Source organism: Typopeltis vanoorti, chromosome 16 (genome assembly GCF_054136105.1).
Source record: "Typopeltis vanoorti isolate ZY-2024b chromosome 16, IOZ_Tvanoo_1.0, whole genome shotgun sequence".
Lineage (NCBI taxonomy): Eukaryota > Metazoa > Arthropoda > Arachnida > Uropygi > Thelyphonidae > Typopeltis > Typopeltis vanoorti.
In genome coordinates this window covers 76,283,473-76,301,132 of record NC_143564.1, presented here as the reverse complement: position 1 = coordinate 76,301,132, position 17,660 = coordinate 76,283,473, and the positions used below count along the sequence as shown (strand labels likewise).

Genomic DNA, 17,660 nt, shown 5'->3' with positions numbered 1-17,660 from the left:
TCATGTGTTCTTTATCAAATGCTTCTTGCTTAAGATGCCAAACACGTATCCCTTGATGATCACGAGACACACAAGCATGCTTTCATTGCTAAGAAGCACCTTTTTCCAGTTCTCTTGCTTCCACCATCGCACTCGAGCTGCCTTTTGCTTGATCTTAAGCACACGTGATTTAAAACCCAATTTGTGAAGTTGTCTCAACGTCATAGATTTAGACACATCCACACCTAGTTCTTTCCATCTCCCATGAAAATACTTTACAATTCGAAAGCGGTTTTTCTTCACGATATTCTTCAATCTCCTCTCATCTCTTGATGTAGTTATTACATTTCGACCGCTATTGCAGCGATTATTTTGAAAACTCCGGTTTAGAATACTGTCTCAATACTCTACTCACGCTTGCTTGAGATTATTTCAATTCCTTAGCTATAAACTGTTGAGTTTGGCTTTAAAGACACCATACGAGTGATTAACAGCAAATGATTAACTGAAATCCACACACCAACGATTCCTCACACCCGAGTCGGCCCCGCAGCTACTGAAATAGATGCTATTTCTATTCTCTCTTCAAAACCAATCGGAAGAATTTGAAATATTCTAATATTTTGAACCACGTTAAAAATTATTCTAATTTTTTCAATGTTTTCAAATAACAGTTTTCTTATAATTTATATTACATTTTTATGGTTATATAATCTACAAAGCACGCAAATTTAGATTATGCTAATTCATATTTGGTAATAATTATTTTCTATGCAATTCAACACATTTTCTTTGATTATTCTAATTTTGTGATTCGGAGTTGTATCATGATGATGCGTCTACTCACTCATTATGAATTAGTAAAAGCAATTGATGGCTACACATCGTTCCCTGAAGTCGTAGCTTTTCAATGATCAACTTTTTAGCATTCCAGAAATGCTTCTAACAGTTTCAAAAACTGAAAAAAATATAAAACTTTGATTTCGAGTCCGTCTTTTTATGTGTATTTAGTATCAGCGAATAGAATGAAGTTCATCCATTCATTTCAGAGGCCGGATTCTCCATCTGGTATATATCTAGCGGTCCTTGATTCCTTCTCTCATTTCAAGTTCCATCCACATAAGCTTTCCCCCCACTTACCTGATTTCACACTTGAGCACCATCACCTTGGTCAATAAGAGAAGTGTTGAATCTGTTCAGTGATTTCAAAGGTCGATGCACTCGAAGAAAGCCACTTTGACGCACTAAAATGAGTAATGCTTGATTGTTGAGGTCTTTCTACACCTTAACCATCAAAGCAACTCGAAATGAGTCAAATCGAGTCTTGTTCCGTTGACGACGTAAAAATTATCTGCTGAATTATTGCAATCTGAAATAGATTTGGACTAATTCACATCAACAGCTTTCGTTACATTACCGTACTTTCCATTTCTCTCTCTCTCTCTCTCTCTCTCTCTCTCTCTCTCTCTCTCTCTCTCTCTCTCTCTCTCTCTCTCTCTCTCTCTCTCTCTCTCAGAGCTGTTTTAAATGAATAGGTAATCGACTACGTTTTGAAAGAATTTATATTGCTTTTACATGGACTTGCAAACAATTCTTTTTAATCTCAATTCTGTCCATAAAAGATTGGAAACTTACGGTAGTAATTTACTGGTGAACTAAGGGTCAAATGATCCAATAAACCCGAAGTATCTTGAAAACAGTACCAAACATGGTAATTTTTTCAAGCTATTTTAGATCTCCAACAGACATGATGGTAGTGTCACACATCGGGCGTCGAAAATCGTCTCTCTTCTAAAAACCTTTTTAGACACAAATGCCACGTGGGACTAGATCCCCCATCCTGTTGGTTGGAGACGCTACGCATTCAGCCAACCAAGCCAGCGATACACAGACCGTTTTAAAATCATTTGGGCATCAATTGAAGACTAACATGTAATTTGGAGCACTTATATACAAGCAGAAGTGAGTATTTGATTTCGTAATTTCATTGGTGAAACTATACGATAAGGATGTGTGTTAAGGGGGGAGAGTGAAGATTCGATATGAGTTCTCGTCGAACCAAATGAAAGCTGGTAATGTTGCGATTGAAGGCTCAAATCCTAGTTCATAGCTAATTATGTTCCATCATAGCATCATGGATCGGTCTGTATTTCTGTGCCTTCTTCTTACCATCAGTTAATAGTCGACATTAGCCAATGAGAATTATGACATCTGAACACAACCCCGTGCTTTAGTCTTCCCACACTTAAGGTGGCTTATTCCATCGTTGCAATATTAACTGAATAGCCTCAGTTTACTGTATTCCAGCATGTTGTTCCTCTTATCTTATTTGCAACACTACTGATATGTGTGTGTGTGTGGACATGGTTACCTTATAGTAGCAACTACCCTTTCGCACTCATGTCAGTATGACCTTCCGTTCCACCGTCCACAAGACACGATATTAAACTCACCCCCCCCCGCATTACAATCTCTCTCTCTCTCTCTCTCTCTCTCTTTGCTCCACCACTGACCACTTCCTGTAGAATTATTCATCCACATATATCAGAGCACGCAAGCGCATATTAATACCGCTTCCGGTCCGTGTAGGCATCCGTGCACGACAGTCGGGTCAAAGTGCGATTGTTGCGCACGTACAAGATTTACAACTGTTCAAGGTTCAGCCACTCTTCAGAAAATGAGACAACCATGACGACCCCGATATCGCCTACACAGACGGGTCGTAGTTCCTTGTTTGTGCTGCTTTTGTATTTGTCTGTGTGTATGTGCTTTTGGAGAGCAGATACATATCTGAGATGCACGGGAGTGTTGGCCTTGCATATAAAACCCACTTTTTTTTTTTTTCATAGGAATTTACGTTCGTTAGAATACAAAGACTACATTTTTTTCGTTGGAATTTAAGTTCAACTACGTTTCTCCAGGATGCCTCGAAGTTTCTCTTAGTTTGCTAGGATCACAAGACTAGATTTCTGCAGTGCTTGAAGTTGAGAGCACATTTCGACTTATTCTTAATTTTTCTATTAAAATAGTTAAGAAAAAAAATGACCGATGAAAAATCTACCTAAGTGGAAATAGTAATGCTATTGAGAGGTTTGCAAAAAAAAAAAAAAAAAAAGAAAAAAAAATCTAAGAAATACTCAAGTTGATTTCTCGGAGAAACTTCAGGGGAAATCCCAGTAACGGATTTTGATTCCATAACGGGACAAATTGAGCCACGTTTATTCTAGATTACTTCGTTATGCTTGAAGAGTGACCCTCTATATCAGCACATTATCCTTGCTACGTTTTCCACACTCATGGAAATAAATGGTATTCACTGCAATGGTTACATGTGTCAGTTTCGACACAAGTGTAGACCTTGTGACGAAAGAAATTTTTTTTTTCCTCATACGGTTGTTATTATGCGGGATTCGTCACCTCTCCGTACCTCAAAGCACACTTAAAATTCACGCCATGTTTCCTGTCCACTCCATCCTTCGTGCAAAAAGTACCCCTCCTGCTATTTTCTGAAAACGTTCGCTCACCTCTTCCATCAGAAGGCTTGTGTTTAGTCACCTCACATATTTTGCTCTCAAGGCCAGGTAACTATGGACAAAATTTACGTGTCAAAAAAACCAAAAATATACTGCGCTAAACAAAGAATTGTAGAACAGCAACTGTCAACAGTGTTGGTTTTATCTCTGCCGAAAAATTATATATAATAAAAACACACGTAAAGGGTATCTGTGATGAAAACCATGTTTAGATTTTGATTTTTCATTCTGGTGCTGCCGTAGCCATATATTGCATTTTTCCTCCATTCTCTCTCTCTCTCTCTCTCTCATACAGACAGACAGACAGGCACACACACACACACAAAGGAAGGGCTAGATGGAATAAGAGTTCAACTTCTTATAGTAGTCTGTTTCGCGGATAAGCGGATCCCGGGCCACGCAGCTTGACACTAACAACTGTCGCCGGTAGGCACATCATGAGCGTTTCGTGACCCGGCTCGGTGAGTGGGTAAAATATACAGCCTTCTAAGAGAGCTTCGGTTGGTGTCGGATCTGTATGCCTGTCTCATCTCTGAATTCGCTCTGCTAGGCACGCCTACACTTCAGCTTCGCTTTCTCTGTCTCTCTCTCTCTCTTTCTTGGCTTCCAACCCCCCTCTTTTCGCAAATCGCACGGTTCAACAACAGATTTCACCCAGCTACAAAATGTCAGCGTTCATGGGAGATGCTGCCGGCGGTAAAGTCCTCATTCTCATCCTCTGTCTCTCTCTTAGCTGGAAGGCTCGCCCTTCGTGTGCTGAGGAGACGCTACCGCCTTTCCACGAACGCTTGCTTCAGTTGCCGGCTTGCTCACCGTCAACAAGAGGCTTTGATCGCGTTCGATTTTGTGGTTGAACCGCGAATTTGCGGCTGATGGGAGGGTGGTGCGCGGGCATGTGAAATTAATCGTTAGGGAGAAAAACGGTTTTTATTTTGCTTGCATATCGAGATTCTTTCCCCCCCTTCTCTCTCGCTTTGTCCCACCCCCTCTTTCCTCCCTGAACTCCACTGCTCTTTTCTTCGTTTAGAGTCAGTCGCTTCTGAAGCAAATAAAAATAATTATAAATGGACGACATTTTCTTTCTTTCTTTCTGATCAGACAGGAGGTATTCTTGGTAAAGTGTTAGGAAATATTTTGAATGGCTGAGTGTGTCTACGATGTCACAATAGTCTACTGGGAATACCATCTAACCTCGCATCAGTATTAAAATACGATCATCCACAAACTGTTTTTTTATTATCCTTAATGACATTACCAAACAATATTCATAAGAGTGAGTCGCCGACTTCGTCATTCATCCTGTTTTCGTTGGAGTTATATAAAGCAAACTCTGTTTATATTGAAAACAGGTTTCTAAGCTTTTGACGTAGTCTTCCATAGCAAACACTTGAACAAACACGTTTAGCTTATAAAATCAACCGCGTGTGTAAATGAAAAGATGTACACAACCAAACAGGAACACATTGCATTATTTGCTTATTTGGTTTTACTTGTTCTTCTTCTTCTTAGATGGAATTTGTTATGCCAACCATGTTGTCTCAGAAAACGTAGACAATGGTGAGTAGCATAAAAAAACCACAAATATTCTTCAGTCAAGATTGGCACGAAGACAAATCTAATGCTCTTTCAAAAGCAACTAAATTTCTAGTGATCGTAAGTCTAGTTAATCTACTTTTGAGAGCGAACAAAAAACTTGTTTTATACTTGGAAAATCAAATCAAAAATAACAAACCAGAACTTCAATGATTACGTAGAGGTTGTGTTTGATGTATTTATTAGCTCACCTCAATCGAACTGTATTTGATTTGAACTACTACCTGATGGTAGTCACCTAGTTTTTTAATACAGCAACTCATGATGCATTTACACTGTCAAACCAGGTAAAATTTATCTTTTTAGCCGCTCCTCGTCTATCTTTCACTCAATTATTAAGTTATTTATAAAACCTGGTATGGTCAAAAGCAAGAATACAATTTTACCAATACAATAACCTATCATGTATAATTGGATCAACGGGGACAGTATGATAAATATACGGAGATATTCCATAAAATTCATTATCTAATCAAGTATAAGTTACTGAGATCATGACTTGGTATATATGTGTATGATGCTTTTTTATGTTTTTGGAGTTATATGGATCTGAATGCAGTGAATAAGAGACCAGTATAATAACAATGCAGATACAAAAACGTAAGAATGTCTAGAGTAATGATAATATGTATTAATCCAAGTATTTATAAGTTGATGGGGGGAGGCTTCAGTTGAATCGAGAAGGGATAAATGGAAGAGATAGAGAGGTTATTAGAGGGGGGGATGCTGATAAACTTTAATTGTTTACATGAGTTATAAAAGAAGATACATCAGAGAAAACGGCGATAGTAACTTCAGTTAATCAAGAAGCAGAACTGTGTGTAGAAATAAAGTGGACTCGAAAGAAACTGAAGGAAATAAATATATCTTGGGATGAATTTCTTGTGCAAAATAATATACTTGTTCTGTAAACCAACATAGTGGGCTGATAAATAAGAACATTTCAATGGGTTTTATTCTATCTTGTGGATTTCCTTCTGAGCCAATGAAATTATCCACTTACAAATATGTAATCAAACAAGAGAGAGAGAGAGAGAGAAAGACTTATGCCGGTCGTCGGTAAACTAGCAATCTTGGAAGAATGCAAACCGCCACAGTAAATTACAGAGTGCAGATGGTGTTACAGTAAGATTTAAGAATTTAGCACAAGTGGAAAGGCGACCTCTGAATGGCCAGCCAGAGTTGTATTGTACAATCAGAAAACCTTCTGTTAGTGACGTCATAAGTGAACGAAAGTCATAAAGTAAAACTTAAGCATGCAGGACGTTTGAGATGAAGCATAATAACTGTTCCTGGTTAGGCATGCTCGATGGGAACGACCAGAGGTCACGAACCTGTTAAAAAGTCAACAGAAAAATTATATGTTCGGAGTTAGTGCAGATCACTGAGTTTGCCTTGCTTGAACGACTCCTTATGAGAAAGTTTTTCATGTGTCATCTTTTATGACCTCAGTTTTTTCCTCCTCCTTTTTTGAGGGGGGGGGAATGCCTTTGCTTGTAAACTCCGATTTCAATGAATTTGGCAAACTCTGTTTAGTAGAGCTTAGTATGTCGACGCAAAATCTTATTTACAATTTCAGTTTTCTTGGTTCAATACGTTTGGTTGTTGTTGTAAGCGCTCGTGCTATACTTCTCTCGCCCCCCGTCCGCATTTATTGATTTCAGTATCGTATCTGATATGGAATAAATAAGTATGACTAAGGATATACACACACGTTAAGAACTCCAACGGATCTTTTGAATTTAAGGTTCTCACGGAACTTTGTCATTTTTTGTAAGAAAAAAAATGCTTTTTCACACAAGTGCGTGTGGATTTGGCTTTCGGTCACATGACTTGGAATAGTTGATAGAATCTCTTGGAGAAGCTAATGGGTTCGATAGCGAAAAACACTTTCTCAAAAGAGTTATTTAGTCAATTAGAAGTCGTAAAGTTCTTTTGTCTAGAATTAGAAATATTACTTCTATTATCACCGTCCTTCCTTGAACTAAGAGCGTAGTTTTAGATAAGAAAAACAGTATGGCACATGCATTGTATCTGAAATAGAGGGAAATTAGGAGTCAAGATAAGGTTCAAATAACCAGATTTACCTGTTTGAAGCGCTGAAGATGAAAGGCGAAGGACTCGTCGATTTTTGTGAAGTAGAGAAATGGATTTACGTTGATGTCATTCAAGTTCGTTTTTTTTTTCACTCAAAAACCTTCCTCGATTTATTTCCTCTTCGACTACACATCGAATAGAGAATAAGTTCTTTGATTACCAATGAAGAAAAAGTTAATATAACCTTGGATAACAAGGAAAGTGAACCATAACTATCTTTCAAAAGCTCCTACAGCGCGAGATTATGCTGATTGTGTATTATTCCGATAAAAACAGTCCAAGATAAGGAGTTTACATGTTCTTTAAATCTAGAAGTTCTTTATGAAGCAATTCGTGTCTCAATAGACTTTTGAAGATGAAAAGTCCCGAATTTTATACTGCACGTTGGGTTTTGTTTTTAGTAAAGTAGCTACTAGAGAAAAAGTTTTATTTAAAACTTTCTAAAGAGTGTTACTTTAAAGTCGACTCCGGTTTGAAAAGATGTTTTAAGAAACATCTTTTCACACATGAATCTGGAACTGAGTCAAAATGAAGCGGATCATTGATCAAGTTCTCTCTCTCTCTCTCTCTCTCTCAATGGTTCTAAATCAAAGTTACCGACTACTTGATTTCCTTCTGGTCAGACATCGCTAACTGAACAGTGTAGGCAACTTGAACATTGTCTAAACTTGACTGCATTCACTTGGAATAACTCCGTGAAGATGAGCGAGCTGGTGTTGTGTTTTCGTTAAATCCTTAAGTAGTTTAACATTATTGCATTCTCCATACGAATAATGGTTCCTTGATACATATTATTTATGTAAAAACCGGATTCCTCATGCAAGGACTTTAAATGATTTGTTTGGGCATATTGAAAATATGTTGAAGACTAGAGGAAGCATTACATTGTAAATAAAGTCAACTACTTATTATTTTTTTCTTACAATTGTATTTTTGATACTCACGACTTATCTTTGAACTTTGAAGTATCTAATGCTTCAGACTCCGGTCGTTCAAAGGTGAAAACTTCGTTTTCTCTGCCTACGCTACTATTTATGATTTCGTAAGAAGCGTGCAGAATTGAAGCAGGAAATTTAGGTAATCCCAATATACATGAATAAACACTTAAAAACGAAGTGTGTAGATGCAAAACTAATCACTTATTTACAGGTACATACTAAAACTGCTGTGTAGTGAAAACCTAATCTATCCATTGATTATGCGACAAGAGATACAAATTCCTACCATAAGTCCAACAAATTTGATTCGGTGAGGAACCGCCATGAATTTATAATCAAAATTAAGTTTACCGAAAAGAGAAATTCTTATAAGTGGAAGGAATGAATAATTAGTTGTAAATATGGAAAAACATGCAACTATTTATTTTTATTATTTTCAGCTTTTTTTCACAATTTTTAGTCATTAATGATAAATTAGTCACTACGTATAAATCGAAGTGGGAAGTTGGATTAGTTTGGAACTTTGGTCGAAACAACTACACTATGATTCCAGTCTAGATTGTCGATCCGAGAACTTGCCACTACGTATTGAGACAGGCAAAGTATCTTCAAAGGAAAAAAAAAATCATTATAAACAGCTTTTCGCATCCTAGACGGGTTCGAACCCAGGTTTTCCCAACCAGGGTTGGAAAAACCTGCTGATGTCTAAAACTAGAAAGGAATTCTTCAAGAACATTTCATTGATATACGAAAATTATTTCAACACCTGTTATTTATGATTACATATTGAGGCATGTAGAAGAGTCAAGCGAAAGTCTTTGGATTTGTGTATGTTTCATTGCCAGGCAGACAATCTTAAAAAAAAAAAAGTATCTTTTTGGTCAACGAAATATCGTATCGGATGGCGTAGAAAGTAAACAAAATCTGAGATCAGAAAAACAGTACTGGTAAGGTAATAAAATTGAGAAAAAAAAAGGACTTTTTTATAAGAACGTACCTGTGTTTACAATAAAAAAAATTCATCCAGTGAAAAGAGGCGACCAACAGCAGATTCAGCCACAGGCGGCAACAAACAACATGATCCCCCTCATCTCTACACCAGATTTAAAGGGGAAGCTAACGAATCATCATGCACTTCTCATTTATATGCAACGTTTCCCCTTTTCGAAACTATTCATGTGCTTTTTGCATGCGTTTCCTCCCCTATTAGGTCCCTCCCGTGTAAGATTTCCTATCTTAAGGCCCTGGATGACCGCGTGCGATTGAGTGACTATTAATTAATCCCGACTTCGCAGAGCTTCCACACGTTCTTAAACAAATCAGTAGCTGTAAGAGACGCTTTACGGTCCTCGGCCCGTCATACAAGCGTGGCGTTTATCGTTGTAAACAGTGTCTCACTTCGTTTGGCCGTCATGCATAGGAGACGAAACAAGAAAGTCTGGTTAGCATTCTTACGTCACTAACTCTGAATGTCTCCTTAGTTATTTAATAGCGAACTACGTTTCTACAGGGGCTACTAAGAAAAGCAGGAAGTTTTTAAATATTCACCGAAAACCACATGATAAACATGTAGGTTGAACTTTTACCCGGATTTCCTTCTATTTTTATAGAAGGGAAAATAATTCCGGGACTGTATAAGTCACCACACGTGGCTGACACAATTGTTGACTCCATTTGGCTTCTTGTAAACAATCCAATATTGTTGTTCAACCCTCTTCAATTTTTTTTTTTTGTTACCTTCATCTTACCGTTCTTTCACAGTCGTTTTTTTTTCCCATGATGCATTTTTTAACGAGCAAAAGCTGTTTATCTACACTATAATTACAACGTTGCTCGCTAGGTGACTCAATATACGCAGCCCTCAATTTTAAACTCCACCCCATAATAATAATAATATCCCCCTGGTAGAATGAACCGGCTGTTTTTTTGTGACTTGCCTAAGACCGAACCCTAGGGCAGCTGACACTGTCCTAACTCACACATGCTCCATTTTTAATGGCTATTGCACTCCGACCTGGAAGTACTTTGGAAGGAACACATCATTATTATTTTTTATGCGAATTTTCCTGTTGAAGGTTATAACGCTCTTAGTTATGGAAGTATAACCGAGACTAGATTGTTTCGATATCACTGGGACATGATGAAAACGAAAGAGGGAAATGTGTTCTCCTGTTTTTCAATTCTCAAAAGGCTTCTGTCACTATGGAAAATAATCAAAGGGAAAAACCTCGTTTTATAAAGCATGAAAAGGGATTTTTGTATGAAGTTGTTTCTTTTATTAATGGACGAACTAAAAACTCTTATTCCTAACTCCCACTTTGCAAATAACAAAATGGAAGTTATAAAGGTAATCACTATACTCGTGTAGAGAACGGTAATTGTGATTCACACGGAGAAAAACGACACCAGCGTCGACCGACATCAACGCGAAAGGGTTAACACATTTCTTTTGAAGCTTAAAGAATGATTCATTTCACTGAGAAATCTCTTTGTAACTTCCACTTGGTAAATTACATGTCCCCGAGACAGTAAGAAGGGCGGTAATGGTGACGTTCATTAGATGGACTCTGACTTAACACATTTCTAAGAAAAGGAATCTCAAGAAGATAGAACGTTTTACAAACTGATGGCTTTCCTCGAACACTGGTGTGGAACCGCTCGTCTAAAAACAGAGACGCATTGTTAGCCACCGTCATGTGCCCCGCAAGGCACTATTTCGGACAGCTCCCCACTCAACAAACCTCCCTTTAACGAAAGATGGATGACTTTTTTGTGTCACTTTCTAAATATAGTCCCCCAACAAACCAAAGATTCGTTAGATACTGCTTTTTATAGTTCGACCGCGGGAGGGCGCTAAATGTCTTGGAAGAGAGAAGAAAGTTGAAAACAAGAGACGGTTATTGTTAGCAGTATGAGTTGTGACGTTTATGAAATATCCAACGCACACACCTTGCTGACAGATGAAATTGATGGCTTCAGATTTAATCATGCCCTGCAAAGGGCATGCAAGTGTTGATGTGGAGCTAAAGAATTGTTGGAATACTTCATGCTTCCCTGGGCGTTACTACTTTCATTTGTAATAGGTTGCTCTACTTGAACATGATTTTGGAGTTCAAAATTGTGTGCGTCATGGGCAACGCTGTTGGAAATGCAAGTAATTGTTGATAATAGGATACCGATTTCTATTGTTTAAAATTACAAATACACACGCGTGCAGATGATTCTTTAATTGGTTGGCATTATACGTATTTATTTCATGCTTCTTAAATCAATTTAAATAAATGTAAATCAATAATCTCCATGTTCTAGATATTTATTGCTCATTTCTACTAAGAATGTTTCGAACACTACACGAATAAAAGCCATTTCGTATCCACCATACTAAACACTATCAAAAAGGCTTTTTACCACGGAACAAAATTCAAGCAATTAGGAACATATCCCAACTGTTGTCACTCTTTAATAAAATCAGTATCGTTACTTTATTGTTGGTCTTCGTGCGTTCATGATAGTGTTCTTGTGCTTTATCATTAAGGTTAGTATCGTATATAGCAAACAGAAGATAAGTTTAAAGGAACTTTATTTTTTGGAACAATTCTATGATGTTAAGATAGAGACATTTATTTTAAAATTATATCCGAATTAATATTTGTTTAGATTTGTGGGAGTGGCATTTTGAATTTTCATTCGTTAGGTCTTTAAGTACCCAAATTAAGCTCACCTAAATGTCGATGTAAGACTTAAGATTTTCCTCGTAATCAACGAAAAAAAAAAAGGGGGGGGGGAGATGGGTGATATCCTACGAAATGTGTTATCCTTGGTCTACAACTGTCAAGGATAAAAAATATAAAAAATCCGCCTCTAAACCAAAGCACGGTTCCAGTTCAGCAGAGCATTTGAGTGTCTGACAGCGTGCCTTTGTTATGTAATTTCAATGTTTATTATAGCGTTTTATCCTACATTTTTTTTTAGCCTTTTCCCATTTATCATATTATTCTGACAATCAACAATTGAATTAAATTGTTTTCAGAGCAACACATTTAACAATGAATAATAATAATCGCAATTTTAAACGTCTGCTAATGTGTATAATCCAATCAACAGAGTGAAACACTTCAACAAAGAAAAATTAAATCAAACTGATGACGTACTACAGAACAAGAAAAGATAGCAGAAGACACACAAAAGCAGAGACCGATCATTAGACAAAACATACTGAAAATTTATGAAAGTTATTGGGAAACAGCTTGAATGGATACCTACTGGTATGTTAGTTGGAAATGTTGCCACCACCTGCAAGCTACATGAACTTCGGAGCGATCTGGGACCATGAAGCACGAATATTCTTAGGAATGTTGGTATAAAGCGAGCAATGAACAAACGCCCATGCATAGTTAAGGACGTCATGACCGAAAGCTGGGCTCATTATAAGTTAATTACACTATAGAACCTCCAGGAGGTTCATACTTCATGATCCCACGACATCGTCTGGAACATGGATTTGGCAGGTGGTCAAATTGGAAATTTAATTTGACGACAATGGTGAGTTATATTCCGCGAATTCCGTAAATCGTACAAGCGTGTCCACCCAACACGCCACTGTTCTTTGTCGAAAACAGCCCCTATCACGAGATATCCCAAACCCGTTTGCTTTCAATCAACAAATGAAAAAAATGGATCAATTTTGTTTCGTGGCCCCCACCCACTTCCCCTGTCTTTAGCGGTGCAGAGAACCCGCAAAGGAATAATACAAATAAAGAGTTCTATATGCACACGATTACAGGCTTAATTTCCCTTCACTCCGCCCCCCCCCACCCAACCTGACATACTATTTGTCATCACGGAACACTTTCTTGTAATGTGGAACACTTATTAAGTCAATTATGCAAATAAAACCAGCTAGGAAATATAAAAAGAAAATATTAGAACGATGAAAGAATAGAAAAGGGACTGTTGAACGAGTATTCGTAGTAGGAATGCGAAGGAGAGTCTGATGAAATAGGGAGAATTAGAAGTGCACTGGCTCTTCAAGTCTTTATTAAGCCGTCCGTAGGATTGATTTGAACTTTTTGTTGACTTTCTGGAGTCAATGGATTTTACTTGATCAAAAGATAACATCGTTGACAATCAGAAAATAGCAGTTTTTTTTTTTTTATATAATATTTGAATACGTATTCAGAGTCTTTCTTTCCTGGAAATCAAGTCCAAAAGATTGACTCATGATTGTTAAAAAAAAATAGGTGATTCATAGCTTAAACAAGAGGGAAAAATTCCATTGTTGTTGATGATCTCGTGTTCAAAAGCATGAAGCGATATTTTTGATGAAAAAAAAGTAGCAAAGATAATGGATGGAGTCTGCGCATACTGTGATATTCCCAACTGAATCAAGAGAGAACACATGAATACAGTGGGCTGCAAAGAGAGTAGGAGGATAAAGTGGGTGTTTCGATGACAACTTGAAGCTATCCATTTCAGTGTTTGCTACACGAGTGAGACTTTTGCTATCCAACAGATAACTGATCTACTACGGGGTTTGCATTTCAAAATGTACAATAACACGAGGAAGCTGTTTCCAAATAACGCTATGTGCACTAAAAGTCTTCTTGGATGGCTTTATTGTTTCAACACAATTCGTGTTTAAGCCTAAATTTCCAATAGCGCGTTAGTCGCAAAGCTAACAAGTATTTAATAATAAAAGCAATCTGTTTACTCTGAAATTTATCCTAGAGAACTAAATATATAATGTACATGTATAAGTTACATCAGCCTGCAATTATTGTGTGCGATTGTTGGCTAGATTAATTGTTTTATATATGAACTGTTGCTAAGTGATCATGGCACGTTATCAGTTACTGAATACGGGTGACATATTGTTTATATTATCATAGGAAACGTAAATTAGATATGTCAGTAATTTTCGATTCCCTGTGAAATCATGACATTACACGTCCGGGATTTTGGATTGTTTCTGTTTTGTAATTGTATATATAATTTATTATTATTTTTAAACAATATTAGAACGCCCATCTACGTGTAATACCGACTTGTGATGCATATATTTGTGCATTTATTTATCAGTATAATGATTTTTTCTCTTGCTAGATCACATGTGAAATCCAATAAGGAAAACTAATGCCAGAATTCACCTTGTTTCAAGTATTAATTGAATCAGACGAGTTAGTAATGTTATTTTATTCATTCAAAAGCGTTAATTGGAATATATGCATAAGAAAGTCAGATCTGAAGCATTATTGGAGACACACAGACCAAGAAATAAAGATATCAGGTAATGATTCTATAAAGGAGCATATTGACCAGAACATAGAAGTTGTAAAGAAAAAAAATTAAAATGAATCGATATATATTCCCTCAAAGAATAACAATATCTAGACTTTAGACGAGAATAGATGAGTATTGGGGAAAGAATATGTTATAGCAATGCACTGAAGTTATTATTTTTTGTGTGTGTGTTTATTCTAAAATATTTTTGGTTCGTTATAATAAAGTAAATACAAAACCATTATTTTTATAATCAGAGTGTAAATGTAACAGTGGAACAGGAAGAAACTAGCAAAAAAGAGTTGATCAGCCACTTATATATATAAGCACGTAATGCACATGAATTAGATTATGACAAGCAGTATCGCTGGAGCTTGTGCTGTACTAATTAACAATAGGATATCTGGCACTGACGTCACACGTTGAATAATGGATAAGGTATTTATTCTCTCTGTGTATTACACTGGTTTTAAATGAGTGTTTACACGCTATGTTTTCTATTTAGCCTTAGGCTTAACAGATAGATGTTGGGAATGGGCTGGATTAAGATACGATATTCAGAACGCCTATCAGTTCTTATAAACTTAACCCCTGCCATTGTAATATTATTACTAGCACTAAAAAAATGAAGAAACATGCCTTACCTGTTGTGAAGAGCACTATTGCCTTCAAACAGCTATATTCTGCCGCATCCACGTGTAATGCCTTCAATTTCTCCACCTGTTCCTGGAAGATGCGGATGTGGTCCATGAACGCCACCACCCTGTCCGCGGCCATGGGAGAGGCATGAAGTCCTGCGGCCGCCAGGAGTGGGGCAACGTGAAGCGGCATGGAACACTGAGAGGCATTCAGCACAAACAGTTCACTCCACACAAGTCGTAGAAGCGCCACTTGGTCAGTGACTTGTAGGTCGGGAAAGAAAGGGATGTTCCTGGCCCACTCTACGGCACTAAACAACAGTCTGGCGGCCAGTTCACAGATATTGTCAATGCCCATGATGTTGTTGGGTTGCATACACTGGGCGTACCTTGACGGCGGATACGGCTCCGCTCGTAGGAGTAGGGAGATGAAGCTGGATAGATAGGAGTGTCCATTCAAGGCATCGCCATTAGTCAAGGCCATCTGTCCAGGTAGGGGATGCTGCGTCGGGGGAACTCGTCCTCGCTGGACAGCTGTGGGACAAAGGAGACAGAATGAAGTAGGCCGACTGGCCACTGGCGCTTGACAAGTGCCACAAAAAAACATTTTTTTTTTTTTTTACCGCGACAAGTAATTCAAAGCATTAAGATTACAGTCCTGCATTTAGTGCACAGAAAATATACGAATTTCAAAGAAATGACAAAAGAGGGCGTTTCAGTTACACAATCTTAATTTCCTAAGGAGAGAGAGAGGGATAGAGAGAGACAGACAGACAGAGAGAATAATCTTAATAAAAAAAAAAAAAGACACCCATAAGATGAGGGAGAAAGCGCAGCGCTAGATCGTTCTCCAGCTCCCGTCCCCCCAAGCTCTAGCGGCCGAGTCACACAAGTGGAACAGAACTGCTAGGAGACAGCTTTTTCTATAACCCATCAGCGATGGCGGGGCGGGAAAGTCAGGGAGAACGTGGCGCTGCGCCACGCCGCGTCGTGCTTCTCTGTGTTGTGTGTGTGTGTCGTATGTCGATAGTAGCTGCATGCTCCGGTGTCCGCCAGCTGAGCAAGCACTAGTAGCCCCTCTCCCTGTATACACTTCGACATAACAGCAAAGAATCTGCTGCGACTTCCGAACCGTAACTACGTCGTAATCTTGGGAATTCTGACACACACAAAAAATAACTCGCCGAACTCCCAAGATGCCGAGCTTTCGAAATGCACAGAAAAGCACGAGCCACGTAGCGACTCAGTTCTTTGTCCTACGCATGACCTCAACGTTGCTGCGGAGTGAGCGAGTGTCAAACCGCCTTGGCAGAAATCAAAGTGTCGAGATCAAGGCCTGGGACAAAGAGGAGGGCCGCAGAAGGGTGCTGAGGGAATAGCAAAATAAGCTGACCTGGGCACCTACCCTCCCTGCGCATGCCCATCTTTAGGCATTTCTTGAGACGACAATATTGGCACTGGTTTCGGTGATGCTGGTCGATGGGGCAGTTCCGGTTTCCACGACATGTGTAGGTCAAGTTGCGGCGGACACTCCGCTTGAAGAACGACTTGCAGCCTTCACACGTGAACTGTCCGTAATGTTTTCCACTGCTCTTGTCTCCGCACACGACGCATTCGATGTGCTGCTGCTGATTCTTCTCGGAACTCGAGGGTGTGCTGGGTTGCGTTGGCTGAGGCGGTCCCGCTGCGTTACCGTTCTGAGTTGGGGGCTGAGAGGTCAAGTCCGAATCGGGCGGCGTCGTACCCGTGCTGGTCGCCGGATCCCGCCACGGAGTCACGGCAAGGGCCATGCTAAGGTGGCGGGATAGCAGTAACGGCGACGTCGGCGTCAGATGAGAAGAGGTCGCTCGTCAGACAAAGCCGCTAGTTCTCGAATACACACACACATAAGCACGGCACGAGAACCTGCCTCCGAACTGCTGACTTGCCAAGGCCCCGAGTTTGCCGTCGAGTCAGATGTCACGAGTACACGCCCTGCTGTGCTACCCCGTGGCTACAATCGCCGACACTGAAGCCTAAGAGGTGAAGTGTGGTAAACACCGTGGAGCGACGAGTCAGACCAGAGCGACTGGTCGCCCGTCCTGACGTAGTCGAGTCACACAGCCGACTGGTGCTGCCACGCTCTGTCGTCACGTGAACAGGGCCTCCCTGTCGGAGGCAAGCCCCAAACGTGAACCGGGGGAAACGTCAGGAGCAAGGAGCTCTGAACCCACATGAACTGCGCGCGCGGAACAACTGCTACACTCGGCCAGGCCACGCCGCTGGCGCGCGAACGTCTGGACGCAACCCCCAGCTATTTTGAACTATGACACGACAGTTGAAACTGTGCGGTTGGCATGGCAACAGCTTCCATATACGGCAGGATGTGTCATTAAAGTTCAAGAAGCCTATTAGTGAGTGGTAATCCTGGGCTAGATGGTCGTGCCCTCCAGGCAATCAGGGCATGACTAGGCAACGCCGAGCTGCCTTCCCATTGGCTGTCAGCGGCGTCTGTAACTCGCTTCTACCGGAGCCACGGTGCGATTTTGGTATCCTTGCGCAGCACGCGCTAACATAGATCCTTACACAGGCGACTGCGTTGCGGCATCGTGTAGACAGAGGCC

The 17,660-nt window shown here is 39.5% G+C and overlaps 1 protein-coding gene across 2 annotated transcripts in view; it reads right to left on the bottom strand.

The window, feature by feature from the left end:
- LOC150098139 (nuclear receptor subfamily 2 group F member 1-A-like) overlaps window positions 1–17,318 on the bottom strand; it is an 84,249-nt gene extending 66,931 nt beyond the window's left edge. Inside the window, exons 1-2 of one of the 2 annotated variants that reach the window (XM_090405941.1) lie at window positions 16,463–17,318; window positions 15,064–15,591 (exon numbers count right to left, since the gene is read on the bottom strand). In XM_090405941.1, coding sequence (XP_090262067.1) covers window positions 15,064–15,591; window positions 16,463–16,847 — 913 coding nt within the window. In that variant the 5' untranslated portion in view covers window positions 16,848–17,318. Of the gene's footprint in view, window positions 1–15,063; window positions 15,592–16,450 lie in introns of both variants that reach the window. The other variant, XM_090405940.1, reaches the window with a different exon arrangement.
- Window positions 17,319–17,660: the final 342 nt, after the last annotated feature.